Source organism: Wyeomyia smithii, chromosome 2 (genome assembly GCF_029784165.1).
Source record: "Wyeomyia smithii strain HCP4-BCI-WySm-NY-G18 chromosome 2, ASM2978416v1, whole genome shotgun sequence".
NCBI lineage: Eukaryota > Metazoa > Arthropoda > Insecta > Diptera > Culicidae > Wyeomyia > Wyeomyia smithii.
Genome location: NC_073695.1, coordinates 18,313,470 through 18,332,180, shown reverse-complemented (window position 1 = coordinate 18,332,180; position 18,711 = coordinate 18,313,470). Strand labels below are relative to the sequence as shown.

Sequence of the window (18,711 nt, the reverse complement as noted above, 5' to 3'; positions counted from 1 at the left end):
CATCGGAGTCATCATTATTCGCTTTTGTGTAGCGCCGGGAAAATGATTGTTTGTTGCAGCGAAAATGTAATAAAAAAAAGAAAGAAACGAGATGAGTACCATTAGATATGCATCGTCATAGCTCGGGAAACGGGAATAAATGCCATACAAGCCAGACGGTCGGTGGACAGGCGAATCGTCGTCCGCCGTGTACAGCCGGCACAGTATGGTGCAAGTAAATGCATAAATTGTACATTATGCAAATTTGCGCTCCTTCGGCCTGCCTTGAGAGGAGCTTGCGCTCGAGACGAGCGACGGTACTGTTCACAGTAGCTGCTTCAACTTTGAAGCGCGCGGAAAGTTCTGGGATGCATCTTGGCGACCGTATGAAGTGATGAAAACGGCATTTTTGTGATAATCTGAAGGCTACTTGTGAGACGACAACCATGTAGCATACTGCAATGCGCCTGACATGACTGTCATGTTAAGAAGCTCTTCAGCTTTGCTTATGTTACCCACCGAAATTCGTATGAAACAATATCGTTCAAACAATACCCTTTTTAAGAGTCTGTCAGTTTGGAAGAACCGAAATTCTGCCGAAACTTACTGTAACACAATTTGCAAAAGTCAATCAACGCATCATTAGTGAAATGAAGAAACCGTGACGGCACATCGAGCAACTAAATCCTACTCTCAAAAGCCATCATCGCGCAGTATGCTGTGTCGGCAGGAAATATCCCTGCGCAAGGGAAAAGATGACGTACAACTTTCGCTACCTCCCCGTACGGCAGTAAATTCGACAGATCCCTGATGGTTTTCGTCGAGAAAAAAAAAACCGGAAGGAAAACTAACTTTTCATATGCAAACCATAAAAAAAGTTATGTTCGGTGGCATATTTGCTGACACAGCACACAGAAGAAGTTTGAAAATAAGCAGCTGCTTATCAATTGCCTGAGACATCGATAGGAAGTACAACCAGCGCTGCCAGTCTTTCGGTATTTGTGTCATTTACAGTGTATCGCCGTTTAAGTGATACACTTTATTTTTGCCATCAAATTAAAACAGAAGAATATTTCCTCTCTGGCTCTTTTTTATCATCATGTTAGAGTAGTAAAATTACAGTTGAATCAGTTCAATGACGTTCTAATTGATGATTGATGATGTTCTAATGATGTTCAGTTCTAATGAGAGGATTGTCTTTTTCAATTAAATCCATCCCATTGTCACAGTATCACTATTCAATTCAGCTAAAACTTCACAGCACCTTTGTCAGGTGAGCCTTACTTAATAAACGGAAGATTGTATTTGTTCAGGCACTCATTCTTGTACATTTTCGAGTCTATTGTCTTGTTTGTAACAAGAACCTCCGCAGCTGGGAGTTCCTTGCCTTGTGGATGTCTAGGATAAATGTTTTTCTATTAATTTCCTTTCTGCTCAACTGTTTCTAGCAGAAATCACATCGAACTGAACTCGCAGCCTCAAGATTGCAGAGTTCACTTTGATGTGCGATTGGTCATGAGCTCGAATCTCAGTAGAATCTAACCGTTCGGTGTCAGAGAAACTTTTACGCATGGGTTTATTCTCAGACTCCCTCATATCTCCCTATTTGATCCTACATTCTCGTTGAATTCTAGTGAAAAAGAGTCACACACAGTAACCTCTTCAGGCAGTTAAAATTACCGATACTTGGTAGGGTAACTGAATATGTTCGTCGAGTGGTGCCATAGGAACTAGCTGGTAATTAGTATTGGAAAATGTGAGGTAATGACATTCCACCGCATTTTAAATACAATCATATTCAAATACCGCATTGATGGACTTGAGCTGAGAAGAGTTGACCGTGTTGGCGACCTTGGTATTCTGCTCGACGTTAAACTCACTTTCCACCTACATCATGCCAGCTTAATTTCAAAAGCGAGTCGACAGCTGGGATTCATTGCAAAAATTGGCCGTGATTTCAAAGATCCTCACTGCATCAAAGCGTTATATTGCTCTCTAGTACGACCACTTCTTCCTGACCGCTGTCGATTACTTGGCCTCGACACGCTCGAACGTCGTCGCAAAATCCAGCAAGCTGCATCTGTTGCAAAATATTGAATGGCGAAATAGATTCGCCGACGCTTCTGTTCCAGATAAACTTCCGTACCTCCCAACGTTCCTTACGTTCAATTGGCCTACTACACACCGCATTTCGCATTTAGATTTAACGAACCTATAACCGCTGCAATCCGGACCTTCTCGAGCGTAGGAGAGTTGTTCGAGTTTGGTGAACCATCTCGCATGTTTGTGAATAAGCTGGAAAATTCGGATTTTTCGTAAACTTGAGTCTTTATTAAGACTACTTACTGTCAGATAAATTATGTGAATAAAATGAAATAAAATAAAATAAAACTAACGAGGTTAAGTACAAAAGAGAGGTAGAGTCTATACATAAGCGTGTAGAGGAAAGGTTAAAAGCATAAAAATCCGTCACTTATCACGGTAACAAACTAACCTTCTATTTCGTTATTTTCACTAGAGATGCAAAGTTAAACTTGGTCTCTGGCAACAAGGATTGTAGCACTTTCCTTCCCTAACCGACCCACAGTGGCTCTGGTCTCTGAACAAAATTCGGAAAAAACCCAAAAGTATTCTTTAAATGATTGAAAATTATATATTATTACAATTTTGGGGTGGTGAACTCATTTTTGATGTCAGAAAATGTTGAAAACAGAAATATACTCACCTAAAGTGCCGCTAGGCCTTTTCCATGATCAGATTTTTTTGCTCCCATCATGCTTAAAATTTTAATTGGGAAGCCGCTTTTATATTCATCTCAACACCTTTTTTTATCTCATTGCTCTTATTTGTTGAATTTACTGTGAAATTTTATTTTTATTTATATTTTTTTTCAAAGTAAAAGTTGTGTTATTTTACCTCTCGATTCAGTCGAGTAGTCGGAAGTTAAGAGCGATGAGAAGAGCGAAATAAAAGCGACGAGGGAAATAAAGGTGCTAAGATGAATATTGGTGTGGTTCCTCTATTTGTTCTCCATCGAAAAACTTCAGAATCGTATTTTTTTGTTTGGTTCTTGGGGTACTCCTTTATAAATTAGGGAAGTGCAAAAATCGTTATAATTCAATTTATTTTATTTTGAAAAGTTTTTAGCTTTTAAATCGTTTGATCAATTCCAGATCTTTCTATGACAAGTTAGAGGTCATTTAAAGAAAATTATGAGATCATACGGTAGTTTATTTTAACGTCTACGGAAATATAAACGACGATATATTTTTTTCTCATCAATTCAATTTATCCTCTCATTATACATCTTGTAGTACCTAAAGCGGTTTACGAGTTTATATAAAAACGCTTGAAACAACTGTAAAAAACTTCATGTATACTTCTCAGTCAATCAGTCAATCAACGAAACTGAATATTTTACAACTGACTACCAAACGTCTCCATAGTTTTATTTTCAAAATATCTCCATATGAGCAACGATGTGCAAAACGGGACCCAAAAATCTGAAAAGTACAATAAATTTCTCATTGATTGTAGGTTATCCGATCGTTCCGAACTGTTTCACAAGATTGTACGGTAGAAATGAAATTATAAATACATGTTTTTTTAGGTTCCCTGCAATATGTTTTGCACGATTGAGAAATTGGTTGTATTTTTGACAAGTCTTAAAAATCAACCAAAAAGAACATAAATTTCTCTTCAAAATGAAACTTTTTGAATCAAATTGGATCAAAACTGAGGCAGTTACAGGTGTTTGAAGTTAAGCTAAAAATTGTGATTTCAAACATGAAAATCACCGAAATTGCCTGATTTGGCAACATTCAAAATGCGATTAAAAATCAATATCTCAACCGATTGCCATAAAGCTTTGGAAAAAGGTCATTTACAGTTTGAGAATCTTCAGAAAAATGCAAAACATCAAAAATATTGACATGAAAAATCGAGAGTTTTTCCGGCCTCCGACCACTGTGCGACCTAAAGACGTAGCCGGCGCCGTTGTCGATCTAAAAATACAAAGCGAACGCTACTGAATTTTTGTACATTGTAGATGGTGAATTATTCGTTCACTAGTCATTTTACGCTGGTTCTTCATGCAACTTAACTTGCTTAGATTCATCACGAAGGAGCAACTACGAAATGTGCGGTTGTTCGAGTCCAAGCTCAAACTACAGAAATCACATCGAATTGAAATTATCACTTCTAAAAAAATTTGTTCAGAACAAACTACCACCAGAAGCGCTGCTGCAAAATGTACAGTGCGTCTGGATTCTAGTTGACTCAAGCCACTTTGTACCCGAGCAAAGTGTGCAACTTCTTCCACCGCGCACATCCATCAAGTGCGAGGCCTACCACGGAATCGACGGTCTCTTTCCGGTTCTTTGCTGAATATAGTTCTGGTGGCTTACTCGTAAAATGTTTGGCTACATGACTAGCCCACTGAAGCCTGTCCTGCTGTATTACCTTTTCTATATCAGCATGTTTGTATACCTGGTACAACTCGTGATTCATGCGTCTGCGCCACACTTCATCTTCCAAAGGCCAAGTACCGATCGCAGCTTTTACGCTCAAATACTTCATTCAGCGTCCATGCTTCATGTTCGTAAAGGGCAACCGGGAGGATCAGCGTTCTATACAGCGCTAGTTTTGCCTGAGTCTGCAATCTTCGTGACCTTAGCTCGACTTATATCGTTATCACATGTAACAAGTGCGCCAAGATAAACGAATTCATCGATTACTTCAAATTATTCCTCATCAATCTCCACTTCGACCCTCTTAAAAGTCCTGAAGGTATCCTTCAAGACCCTAGGTCTCCTCCAAGACCCTACGATCGGTACCGATGATGCTTATGTCGACTGCAAAACCAAGGAGCATGTGAGATATCGTCGTGATCGTAACGTTTCTTTGCACGTTTGCTCTACGTAAACAGTAAGTTGGAGAGCGCATCCCCCTGCCGCAGTCGATTTAACGTTACGAACGTGACTGATGTCTCGTCAGCTATCCGCACGCGTGATTTTGATCCCTCGAGCGTCATATGACTAAGCTTAAATAGTTTCATTGGGAAACCGTGTTCAGCATAATATGCCACAGTTCATTTCTTTTCACTAAGTCGTATGCCGCCTTATCTACAAACAGATGGTGAGTCTTCAAGTTATACTCCCGAAACTTATCGAGGATCTGTCGCGGGGTGAAAATTCTATCCGTCGCGGAACGCCCCTGTCGAAAACCAGTCTGGTATTCGCCGACGAAATACTCCGTCAACGGTCTCAATCTGAAGGACAGGATACGGAAAGCACTTTGTATGCGGGGTTAAGCAACGTAACGCCTCGATAGTTGCAACAATTCAGTCGATGACCTTTCTTGTAGATTGGGCATATGAGGCCTTCCAACCAGTAGTTAGGCATTTGTTCATCCACCCAGATCCTTGATCTGGTCGATCGCATAGTGCAGCCGCTCGCTTCCCGCTTTCAGAAGTTCGGCCGGGATACCGTCCTTCCCAGCGGCCTTGCCATTTTTCAGCTCATTAATCGTCTTTTTCACCTCCTCCTGTGTTGATGGCAACACCCAGTTTAAACATTTAACCCCTCCAAAAGTTTGGCATCACCTGGAATAGTCCTAGAATGTTAAAATATTGCGGTCTTTAGCAAACTTGTTCAGAAGGTGAAGGACATTTGAAATGTGCACAGTTTCATACGAAAATCCACCGCTATATGGCGTTAGTGTGGACAAAATTCTGCGTATTTTCACCTAAACTTATCTCGTGATTTTGACCTCCTAGAAACTGCGTTTTTCAGTGAAGTTGTTTAGAAGGCCAACGGCTTTTGTTGGTGGACAGTTTAGTGCATACTTCTACCGCTACCTGACACTAGTGAGAACGCAATTCTTCGTATTATGAGTTTAACTTATATCACGATTAAAACTTTTTAGAAAGTTGTGATCATCAGCAAAGTTGTTCAGAAGGTCTTTCTAAGTAGTTGAATTTTCAAGATAAATTTAGTTCATAAAACTCATAACTAAGCACACGTTGTTCATAAACCAAAAGACTTTCTGAACAAATTTCAAATTCACAATTCAATTTTCACATTAGAGTCATTTAATTGGGCTGATTTCATTTCACTTTCTGTAACAATGCCCAATATTTCTCGAATAGGAGGATTGAAATCGTTTTCGATGAAATCCACACTGAAAGAAAATCACACGCTCATACCAAATGCTCTTTCCACATGAATACCAATAAACCAACCCAATCATTTTAACAAGTCGACCCATATCGATTTTTAATGGAATGCACGATATTCTGACGTGTTTTGACATTTGATGCGTTTTAGCATTGAAATCTGGGTGTAAAAAGATTGATTTTGGTATGCCTATGCCTATATGCACCGAAGTGTAAGACACTTGATTTTGTGCTGTCAAGTTGTGACAAGTTTTATCTATCGACACAGAAGTAAGTGGAATCCACTTGACAGTAACGTGTCGATTTTTTATATTGCACCCCGTTATCACAGTACCGCAAAATTAGCCAAAATTTCACTAAAGCTTAGATATCAGCTGGGTCTAACTTAATAAACGAAAGAATGTATTTGCTCAGGCATTATTGTGGTAACTAAATTTAAAAATAAACTGTCCTTGACCTCCTGAACAGCTTTGCTGAAGATAACTTTTTGAATTGGTGGTTTCACGAGATAAAATAAGTTCAAAATACTCTAAACTACCTGCACTACCCGGACGAACACATACGATTCGCATAGATTCTTCAGGATTCCTCACATTGGATTCCTGAGCGTCCTTGTAAAGGATCCCTGAAAAAGAATCCTCAGGAATGCCCTGTATATGGCTCTAGGATTCTTGAAATAAGAATCGTGAGTGGGAATCCTCCGGATCGTGTTTGCGATTCCTTTCACGATTCCGTCACCGAGTTATAGGTATCCTGGGGATAGATTCTCTGCGTATTAGTAAGGTAAGTGTGCACGTTTTAGTCGAGTTTCGAATCAAAATTGGAACCAACTAAAAGCCCTCCTAAATAACTTTACTGAAGACCACTCTCTAGGTTGGTAAAGTCACGAAATAAAGTTACATAAATCAGCCCATTATAGGTGACGCTAAACTTTTAGGGACGCTGCAATAACCGAATTGGGCGTTGGAATACTCAATGAAGCGCAAACTTTTAGCGTTTTTAACAGTCTCTAGGTTGGTAAAGTCACGAAATAAAGTTACATAAATCAGCCCATTATAGGTGACGCTAAACTTTTAGGGACGCTGCAATAACCGAATTGGGCGTTGGAATACTCAATGAAGCGCAAACTTTTAGCGGGTAGTGTACGTATTCGTTTCCTAACATACATTTTATTTTACACCATTTTGACCATTTTTTTATAAATTTTCTAGTGTAATAGAGAACACCACCCTTGACAACCGCTACGAAACTACCTCTCTGCCGAGTTGCCCACTGAAATTTGCTCAAACGCTTAAAACTCTCGAACGCCAGCATTAAGTTCTGGTAGCTTTATTTATTTTTGGTATTTAAAATTTTGTTGTTTTGATGAAACATTGAACATGCCATCAAAATAAGAGACATTCGAAAAAAATCCATTACGAATTCATGCTATTTGTACGATTCGTGAAAGATAGCACACCGGTCGTGAAAGATATATTACACTGGTAGACACCGGTTTCGCCGAAGAGCTCAAACGGGAAATAAAACTGAAGATTATAGCTATTTAACCATTCCTGTCAATTTTGGTGACTCTAGCAAAGATTAATTCTTCAGAGACCTCAATGAATTTTCCATAAGCGAAGCGACGCAGCCGGCGAGCAATTATTCTGCGGCATTTTGCCGCATTTCTTCATTTACTAGGGGCACCAAATTTACAGGAATTGTTGAAAAACTGTAATCTTTTTAGAGCAACATTTTTTACCTTAAGGCCAACTCTTTTTCGCCTCTATCGACCTGTGTTAATAACCTCCAAGCTTAGTATAGTTTGGTTGCATTATTCTTCAGTTCAGTTCAGTTGAACGAAGCAATATTATTTAATCATATTTCGTCTGAAACTGAATATTTAATTTTTGTCATTATATAAAATTGATAGACAACGCGAACAAACCTTCTACTATTTAATCTCTCTCCATTCAAATGCCAAACAGTTAAAAGTCACACAAGACACTTTGTTCTACAGTGGCGGTGACAAACTTGCGGTTTCACTCAATGTCAACCGTTCTGAATGCATTTGGGGAGTTAGACTAAATTAAACATCGTGCCTAACCGTGCGATTCATAGAAGACAAAATGTCTATCAGTTGCACAGCCGCCGTTGGCGCCACTACGAATGGAGTCGTACGCTCGGTACTGCATCACCCCCAGCTGTTCATGTCTGGTACGCAATCAACCGGCACAGATGACGTTACTGTACACTGTTGTGTCTTTACAAAGTACAGACCGCGGTGACAATTGACGCCGTGTCAGAGTATGAGCGTGCCATTGCTTTCATTATGGCGTTGTTTGAGGGAAATTTTAAGCTGTGAGTGATATGGATATATTGCAACAGTTTAACCTATAGCAGGGAATAGAACCTGCGATTACAATCAAATCAAAAGCATACCACATCAGGCTGTGATAAATGTGAAAAAGCACTCATGTTGTAGCATTTTTGTAACAAATGTGTTTTTCCTTTCTGATGTATGTTTATGGTTCTAGTTTGCCAAAAAACTACAACCGTATGAATTTATGACAATGGAGAGTGGTGTGGATAACTCAAAGCAAAACTTCGCGGAAAGGATGTTTCCCCCTTATCCCGGAAAGAAGATACATATCATTATAATTTCATTATATTATCTTCATAAACAATACATAAAGAAGCATATGCTTGGCCAGTAGATTCTGCTTGCGATGCTTGCAGACAGTTTGGCAGCAGATATAAGATTGTGAACCCTTCCCCGGTATGTGAGCAAAAATTGAGAATAATGTATGGGTTTGTTGTTGACATTCGAAGCACGATGTAGATAGGTTCATATCGTTTTATGATACTGACTGCTAGTATAAATATTGACGTGCAGATGGCGCAGGAAACGAGACAACGAATCAAATAACCATTTTGAGGAAATACCACCTCAACCTACATAAAATTGAATACAATTCATCCCTCAGAGTCTCACGCCAGAGAGTTTTCCACCCGCTTGAAAATAAGTTGTGCCTTATCGCCCCCAATGCGAAGCACAACAAAAACAATATCTTTTCTCGTATACGCTTTCCACGACAAAAAGAAGAGTCTCACTGCTAGCGGTAACACGCATGCGCCGGGGAAAATCCTTTCAAAACGTTTCACACATACCCACTCACAATGGCGGACGTTCGTTTGTCGGGCAAAGGATGCTAGCCATTTCCACACAGGAGAACAGTCATCGCCAGTCGAAAATCTCGAGTATTGTGAGTTTGCAGCGCACAGGCACAAGTTCGGTCTATTCGCGGCTTTTTAGAGTAACTATTAAAAATTATTTTTTTCGGTTTTCCACTGTCTGAAGTACATTTTTCGTTGCTATTATTATTTTCCGATTGCAAATTGAAAAACCCTTCAAGTAAATTGAATTTAGGGCCCGTTCTCGGGAAAAGCCTGCGCTCCTCTGTCTGTGTTCGCGAGTAGCGATAATTGAATCACGGCGAAAAGTGGTGCAAGTAATTAAATTCCTCTTTGTGAATGGAGCAGCCATTCTCCTCCTAACAAGACTGATATCTATTCCGGAAGAATCGAAGAGAAAACTCATTAAACATAGAACTCGCATCGTTAAGTGGGTGGAAATTTACTGCACCCAAGTGTGATTTGGTTCGGAAAACTTACTGCACCAGAAGTGAACAACACTGGAGTTTGCCGTCAACACAATAGCATCTTCACGACACAAATGGATGAGCAATAATAGAGTGGAAGAAAGTTCTTCATTGTGGCACGACGCTAGTGGTGTTGAATTCGAGGCGAACGTCGAATCCTACAACCGATGAAATCAGTCAGAAGTAAGTGGTTACTCTATCGTCCGTCACTTTTCAGTCAGCGGGATTTGGGTATTTTTAACGAGAAAGTTTTCCATTAGCACGAGCTTTTGTCATCTCAGTCAGTCGAGGGGCTTATTTTTCGCTAGAATTAATTTAAACTAAAAGATTTATATAGTAAATGATTTCAAACGTGCCAGAAGTTTCCAAAATCGTGCAAGGCATGATGAATCAATGAGGAAAACTTCCACGGTTTTCTCAGTGATTCTTTCACGTATTTCAACCATGTTTTTTCTGTCTACATGGTAGTAAAATTCAGACCTGACGATGATATAAATAAATAAATAAGAATTATCAAAAGTCTACCATAAGTCTAGTCATAACTTTTCGTCACGCAACACAACTGTACATTTTTCAATCACGGAATAGCATTTTATTTATTACTCCGGTAGTTTTCTGTGTTATAAACATCTGCTCCAGAAATATTCATTATTATCTGTACTAAACTAAAATACCTAACAAACTGTTTACCAGTAATAAAAATGCTCATCTATTCAAGAAAGATTTGGGAAAACTGTCGAATCTGCTTCGAGCCAGTTTCCATTGGATAGCCATTGCGTTTTTATTGCACAATATTTATGCAAAATCAGATTCACTCTTGTGAGAATTGGAAGGCAAAATTTCTCAGGCTTTAACTTTTGAGTAAATTCGTACTAATTAATGTACTCCTCAAACACTATTTTATATATTATACTCAAATAGTATTTCTATATGCTGTTATAAGCAGAAGTCAAATGGTCATGGTTATTCGAGGCTTAAGTGTGAAAATTAGTTGTTGTGAATTGGAATGAAAACAGGAAACTTACCTGAGCGGCTATCCTATTCAACAATCTTTTGTTTGCTGCAGCATTTTAGATTTTAAGTCACTATTTCTGCTCCAGCACTATAATTCCGGGAAGTATTTTTTCTGCTTGCCTCACACGCGAATCAATGGAAACCGGAAATTCAACTGTAAACAACTCAGTTTCTTCCACTAGCACTGGACCGACTTTACCGCAGGATCACTAGTTGTCATTTCTTATCTTATTTTTAACCTAACCTGTAAAACTACTACTGACGCTGGTATGGCCTACTGCGGTTTAGGGTTTATTGGAAAATGCAAGAATAGATGCTTGTAATATGCATATAGACCAGACAGGAGAGACAGATTGATGGTAGCAACTGGGATTGTTAACGCAATCAAGATTTCACCAATGTTACGGTTAATTTGTTCCGGCAAGCTCCATTTAATTAGTTTAATATTCATAAATTCATCGAAAACAACACGTACTAAAGTTATAAAGAAAAAAAGTTTGCCTCTCTCTCCAGCAGCAGTTGAATTTTATACAACCAGTGCCATTCTATTGTCTGTCACACCGAACTGAAACCCGGACGGGCGGCATTTCCCCGACCAAAGAAACACTTCGCTTTTCCGTACGTTCTTCAGCAAGAAAGGAAGACACACGAGATAAGCGCTTGGGAATGTCATTTTGCGCTGTGCAATAAAGTGCACTTCACTCGCTATATTGCATTTTCCCATGCGATCCCCCGGGCGCGCCTGGCAAGCGAAGTTGCAAAAGAGCACATGCATAGCCATCTGGCACAGCCTGTCTGTTCCTAGCAGCGGGGAGGCAGGAAGTTTCAACTTTATCCGATCCGAGCGCAAGCATTGAATTCGTTAAAATAATGCATATTTTTCTCTTTCTATACTTTTCTCGCCCGTCAGGTTTTGACGCCTCAAAGATGTGGAGACGTGTATCTGTATGATCTACTGCCAACGCCGACACGTGGTGGCAGCCCTTATCAGCAGCATTCCGCATCAGCCGACGCTTTAGACACATACGACATCCCAAAGCCTGCGGTTCCCGTAAACTACGACTCGCCACGAGTCTGGTCACGAACACCACCACATTATAGCCATCACCCACACCATCTCCATCATCAGCCACATTCCCCGCACACACCGAACCTCCAGAACTATCCGGGACATCATCATTTCAGCTATAAAATGGAAGAATCCTACGACGTTCCTAGACCTTCCAACAATCTGCAGTCCCAACAAAACCTTACCCCCAGTAGTTCCAACTCTTCCTTGCTCACATCGGACAGCCTGAGTCTGTCCTCGTCGAATCGTTCCTCCCTTGCGATCATGCCGGATTACGATGTTCCCCGGAGAAACCCGGTTTCTGTCCGGTCTACTCCTCCTCCTCCTCCGCATCAAGCACAGCAGCATCCGCAAACGCCCCATTCACAAACCAGTGGTATCTTCAGCAGCAGCCATTCGATGTCCATGACATCGTTCTCCTCCAGCACTAGTACTTACGACGTTCCTCAGACACCGGTACACCAACAGCAGCAGCAGATTCCTCCGGTTGCACTGCCCTCCAAAGAGCTTCCGCTAGAGCTCTCCTCTGCTTTGGAGACACTTGCCAGGTTACAGAACGAGGCAACTTCCGCTGTTTCAAGGTAATTGATTTGATATTTTATACGATTTAAGCAACAATGGCTGATTTTTGTATGTTCCCTTGCAGAATTCTTGGCTTCGTCTCACCAAACTGGAGGACCAAAGAGAAACTAGATCCGATTCTGATGGATCTCAAGTTAGCCGCTGTGCGGCTTCGCACCGCCCTGCACGATTTGGCCGAGTTTGGCGATGGTGCACTTGGCAACGCAACCAAAGCCGAAGATAAAGGTACATTACAATCCGGTTTTGTCCGTTCAATTTCATTAACCGTTGTCATTGTTTATTTCAAGGCTTGGCTCAAAAGTTAAAACCTCTGGTGAAGGCACTCCGCGATGCCGACAAGCTCGTACATGAAGCTTCCCAAAACCTGGACAACCAAGGCTGGACCCTGGTGACGCTGCAGCGACCCGAGGCAACACAAAAACTCCAACAGCAGCTACCTCCGGACAGTCTAGACCAACTGATTGCTTGTGCCCAAACACTGACCGAAGACGTCCGACAGACGGCTTCTTTCATCCAGGGTAACGGAACATTGCTGTTCAAGCGAACCAATGCAACTTCCACTGCCACCACACCTCAAACACCCACCGGACACAAGGCTCCAACAGCCAACAGTAATGGAGCCGACTGGCCCGAAGATTACGACTACGTAAGCCTCGAATCGAAGGAAGCTTCCGCCAAAACGAATGCCGAGATTCATGACGCATTACCGCAAGATTTAAAGAAAAATTTCGAAAACGTTGTGCGTAATGCGGATGCTGCCGCAGCGGCTTGTGGCGAAAAAACCGAAGCACTTGATCCGAACGATAAGTCCGTTCTGGTATACTACGCATCCCAGACGGTAACGCACATGGGCTACCTCACGCAGGCGATCGATGCCTTCCTGCAAACGGTAGAACACAATCAGCCGCCTCGTTTCTTCCTAGCCTATGGCAAGTTTGTGGTGCTGAGCGCACACAATCTGGTTAACATCGGGGACATAGTCCACCGAAACGTATCACGGGAGAATGTAAAAACGCGCGTTCTTCAATGTGCCGATGCCCTCTCGGAAGCCCTGAAGACGTGTGTCGCAAAAACGAAGAAAGCCGCTCAGAATTTCCCCAGCGTTACGGCCGTCCAGGAGATGGTCGACTCCGTCGTGGATATTTCCCATTTGGCTAGGGATCTTAAGATTGCAATGTTGGAAGCAGTGCAACAGTAGAGAGCCGCGAATGTGCCACGCAGAATTACACCGAATTGCTCACTGCGGATGGACCCAAAGTGCTTTTAAAAACTTAAGAAAGGGCAAGTAACTAGTCACCGTCATCAACTGTTAAACTGACCAGTTGAGCATTAAACGAAATAGATTGCGCAAAACCTGAATTGAGAGGGCCAACAATTTCCATGCATGCCAAAAAATTGAGAAATAAAACGAATGATCTTTGTTTCATTTTTTTATATTCTGATGTGATACTAAGTTATCAGCAAACTATCAAAGCACATGGAGAATTAATCGGTGAGCTAACCCCTCACGAACATACACACACAAACAAACAACTATCAATTAAACAACGTAAGCATAAGCACGCGAACAGATTTGCTAACCGTCGGATCCTACCTTTTGTGGTTTCTGGAATTATTGAGTATTACCCAATTTATGAATGTCTATTTGAAAGCCAGAGCAGAGGAAAAAAATGAATGCTACAAGTAATTTTTGACTGTATTACTGTTAGTTTTACGTAACTCTACTACTTATCGAAAAAATGGTGAAATTCAACAAATGAACAAACTAATGTCATATTTCTGTACACAAATATTAGATTTTTATTTTCGACTTTTTTGTTCATATTTAGGAGCGAATCCACACATTAATATCATAAGATACTTAGGAAACTCAAAAGCGCACACCAAATTGCAACCTAGAGAGCGAAACCTACAACGTTTTGTTTCAGTTCGGAAGAAATAAGACTTGCTCCGAAGTAAAAATCATGCTTAAGAGTGCGGTAGCAAACGCGACGACGCTGCTGCCCCCGAGGCTCAGTCATTCACAAATGCAATAAAGGGAATTCGGGAGAGGTTACTCCTCGGGATAATATGTGGGTATAGTGCTCGGATACACAGGCGCCACTAGTAGAAGCCTTCTTCGGAAGCAAGAGTGGCCGGAAGAATGTTGAATTGAGAGTAGATCGATGGTCCTACTGCTAGCGCCGTAAGTCGTTGTAATCGTATATGATTGTAGTTGATAATCTCTAAATGGATTACACACGAAATGCGATTAAACTGAGCAAAGAAACAATGCATTATCGTATACGGTAGCCGCAACCCCATTTGTAGAATATTAATAATCTATTGATAATAAAGTAAATTATTCAAAAATTTTTTGATAGTCTTTTCTATTATTTGATATCACAGTGAAACAACATGCCTAAGAAAACCCCAAAACGCACGTTGCCCCTAGTTACTATTCTAACTTTCTTTTGTAATTAAAATATTTCTTATTCTTCTTTTTTAAACTTTAGTTAATTTATTTTTCTCGAATTAAAAGATAATAAAAAAATCGAAAAAAATATCGCTGTTGTTAAGAATTTATAGTCGAAAAAAAAGAGACGAAATTCAATAACAATGAATGAAACTGGAAAGTTTCAAACCTTTGTTATAACTTAATAGAACCAAAATAAGATAAAAAAGAGTCAATGGCAAGAGCAAATTAGGTACAAGTAAAATTTTGATCATGAGCACTTTTCTAAAGTTACCAGAATGATTAGAACCAATAATTCTTAAAATTTGTCGAATCTCTTTGGGTTAGCAAAAGAGTTACTAACCGATATGATGTTTCGGACGATACGGAATCTGTTCACGTCATTCATTTGGTTAAGATTCTATTAAACCATGTTTTAGAAGTAATAGGAGAAAAAATTCCAGATACATCACCTTCTGCATGCTACATAATTTCAGTTTTATTTTCCTCCCCCATCCATTAGTCCTTAGCAGCAGTGTCCGTCATGCCCCGCGTGATTGCCGTGGTTACTTCTGTAGTTGGTAATAATCTCGTCACTGTTCTCCGCGTTCGAGTTGGCTTCCCGGGTGGCCAGAACGACCTTCGACAGTTCCGCAAGGTCGCGCCGCATTGAATACGCGTCCTCGCCATCGGCGTAGTACTTGGGCTCGATCTCCAAAATTCGGAAACCCAGCGAGTTGGTGTACAGATTAAGGGCAGCTCTGTTCGACTTTCTAACATGCAGTGAAACATACTGTGCATTAAAGCATTCCACCATGGCGTGGGAAGCCTGGTTCATGAGTTTCTGGGCCAACCCTAGCCGCCGATACGAACGCTTCACGGCCAGTGAGGTAATGTGTCCGTGAGTGCTTTCCTCGCCTGGCTCTGGTTCTTCCATTTTTGCCAAAACATAGCCAACAATATTCCCTTTCTCATCCTCAGCAACGTAGCTAAGCTGTGGCCAGGTTAATCCGTGGTAAAAGTAGTACTTCATTTGATAGTTTTCCGGAAGGCATAGCAAATTGCAATGCTGCATATTCATCAAATCTTCAGGCTTCGCACAGCGGATGTTCATTGTGAATATACAAGACCGAACTTGCCTTTCCCTAGTAACAAATAGGGATTAATCCTTTCTTGTCTTCCGGGAACTTGTCTTCCGCTGTCTACTACCGTCTGATGAATTTTCCGAATGTGTCGGCGAATCGGAAGACTGTGTCAATCCGAGCAACTCTCGCACCAACTTGAAACGAGACAAGAATAGTTTCCACACCAAAAACCAGCCTGAAAATAAAAAATATTATGATTAGACACAAATAGTAAATATGTGAATCAACTATCCTAACCGAAACAAACTACAACGATAACAATGAAAAGCGAAGTAACCACAGAAACAACAGCAATCAAACCCTCCTGAATGTTCATTGCCATGCGAGAAAATACTTTTCACTAAAATAAACTATTTTTACTGAGCACAGTGCAAGTAACAAAAACACTCTGTGGTTTTGTAATAGGTTTTGTGCGTAAAAGAAAATTGAAAATAAAAATTCAATAATCGTTCTAGGCATGAAAGAGCATTCACGCAGTCCTAAAGGCAAACAGTTGTTCCTCCAACGCGGAGGCTGACAAGCGAACACGAACACAAACAGCATATTCGAACCGTCAATTGACAACTGTCATTAGAGCAGCGTTGCCAGGTATCCAGATTTAGCTGGATTATCTAGATTTTTGAACATGTATCCAGGTAGACAGCTTTGATGTCCAATTATCCAGATTTTTCATGGATGATCCAGATTTTATCCAGATTTTATTTTCTCTGTTCCGCAAAAAGGTCATCACTTCAATCTTGGCGCGAAATTTTGCAATTTTGTCACCTCAAATTTTGCGTACCTCAAGACTTTTATCCGAAAAATTAACCTTTCACCCCACGAAATGACCGCCAGATTTTTTCCAGATTTTTATTTTGCCTTTTCCAGATTTTTAAAAAAATGACCTGGCAACGCTGCATTAAAGACACAGATCATGCGATGTTCAGACTATGAACAAGCTTTAATATTTTTTTATTGTTTTTATTATATCACTAGTTGAATTTTCCCGGCGATGTTCGAGATCAAAGGTTCTATAACTAGGAATCGTTTTTTTATATTTCATTGCCACATTAGCACAACTCACTTCAAAAATAATTTGAATTATATACGTCCATCATCACTTTAAATACAACATTGATATTCTGAGAACACACAGAAACGAAAAACAATAACGGTTGTTTTACAGCAACTGGCGGTCGCTATTTCGGGTTTCAAGATTTAAAACTTTCGGAAGTATTGGAATTGTTGGCCGATTACCACTTAGGCTATTTTACTGAAACTGGAAGTCGCCATTCTGAGAATGATTTCTGGCTTCTGAGTTTCATCCTGATTCTGAAAATACTGGTATCTGACAACCCTGGACTGTTCGCCAGAAACCGGAAGTGGCCATCTCAGAATTATTGAGAATCATTACGACCTTGTAGATAATCAAATATGGGGTGGCCTTTTAGGGCAATCGTGTTGGGTAGTCCTATTTCCGAAAATTGGGTGGTAACAACAATATCGCACGCAAGCCTGGGGGGCTTATGCGGTCTCGATCAACTAGATTAGTTAAGAGAATTCGCTATCGATATTGTTTTTTTGGCACATTTTGCATGTGTAGGATAAGTACAACGATACACCGTGCCCCAGTCGAGTCGAGAAAATTTTCAGCTCGAAAAGATCCTCGACCTGATCGGGAATCGAACCTGATGTCACAACCGTGTGGGAGAGCTAGCCGACCGACATCGCTAACCACAGAACCACGGGGACGAAAAAAATTGGGTGGTACTCGGGCCATTTGACAGTAAAAGTTCTTTTTACGTCACTTTTGGAAGAAAGGGATCAATTTAAAAAAAATACACAGCCTTTATTACATATAAAACAGGTATATGAAATGACGCCATCTTTCCATGATCCAAAATAACATACAACATGACATTATGGGACCACGGTGGGTTCAAGATGAAAACGAGACCAACAAATATGTTACATACAAACCTATACAATACTAATCAATCAGATTTCGGGGAGAGGGGTCTCAGAGCGGTCGAAATTTCACTTTTTTGTCCGATAAAATAAATATGCTATACATATATATAGTTTCAAAATTGAATGCACATCACACTACTGCACATTTATAGTGGCTTCTAATCCCAGTTGTAGTTTAATAAAAACCTTTAATCATACTTTTCCGAACACCTTGAACAATGCCGATTAATGCAATTAGGTCCCAAAGCTATGCTAGCAAAACGTGATTTTGATTTTTTTTTATCATCGTTCATTGATTTTCAAATAAAGAATAAAAAACATTCATTTGACATTTCGAGAAGTTTTTTGCTATTCATTTAAAAATCGATCACGTTTTTCTCAGAAAATCACACTCTTTCATTGATACATAGAAATCACAAAAAACCGTTAAAACCTTGCAAATTTCAATTAATTAAATAATTTACCCAATTGCAAATTTCAATTAATGTTTGCATAAATGCGTTATGGTTAATCGCATACGATGTCCGCATTGACATAATTATCCCCACATACGAAATAGAATGTTTACGCAAGTATGGAAATGAGAGAACATTAAACGAGGGCGGGGCCTAACTCTTGATTAGTTTCATATACACCGCTAGTTATGCACAGTATTACCAGATTGTGGTAAATATACACATCGAATAAAGTTGAACTAATCGTCTTTGTTTAAGCGTTCCAAC

General features: G+C 40.2%; 2 protein-coding genes across 3 annotated transcripts in view; one reads left to right on the top strand and one right to left on the bottom strand.

Annotated features, from left to right (window-relative positions):
* The window catches only part of LOC129723617 (breast cancer anti-estrogen resistance protein 1), a 135,631-nt gene extending 121,737 nt beyond the window's left edge, over positions 1 to 13,894 (top strand). For both annotated transcript variants that reach the window (XM_055677947.1, XM_055677948.1), the window contains exons 4-6: positions 11,720 to 12,459; positions 12,525 to 12,685; positions 12,748 to 13,894. In XM_055677947.1, coding sequence (XP_055533922.1) covers positions 11,720 to 12,459; positions 12,525 to 12,685; positions 12,748 to 13,658 — 1,812 coding nt within the window. In that variant the 3' untranslated portion in view covers positions 13,659 to 13,894. The remainder of the gene's footprint in view (positions 1 to 11,719; positions 12,460 to 12,524; positions 12,686 to 12,747) is intronic.
* Positions 13,895 to 15,298: 1,404 nt separating this feature from the next.
* LOC129723628 (N-alpha-acetyltransferase daf-31) lies at positions 15,299 to 16,214 on the bottom strand. Its single transcript, XM_055677967.1, has one exon. The coding sequence runs from the start codon at positions 16,006 to 16,008 to the stop codon at positions 15,421 to 15,423; it is 588 nt and encodes a 195-aa protein (XP_055533942.1). The 5' UTR covers positions 16,009 to 16,214; the 3' UTR covers positions 15,299 to 15,420.
* Between the last annotated feature and the right edge of the window lie 2,497 nt (positions 16,215 to 18,711).

Excerpts from the sequence above, each read along its gene's own strand:
- LOC129723628 (XM_055677967.1), bottom strand. The coding sequence starts at position 16,008 with ATGAACATCCGCTGTGCGAAGCCTGAAGATTTGATGAATATGCAGCAT.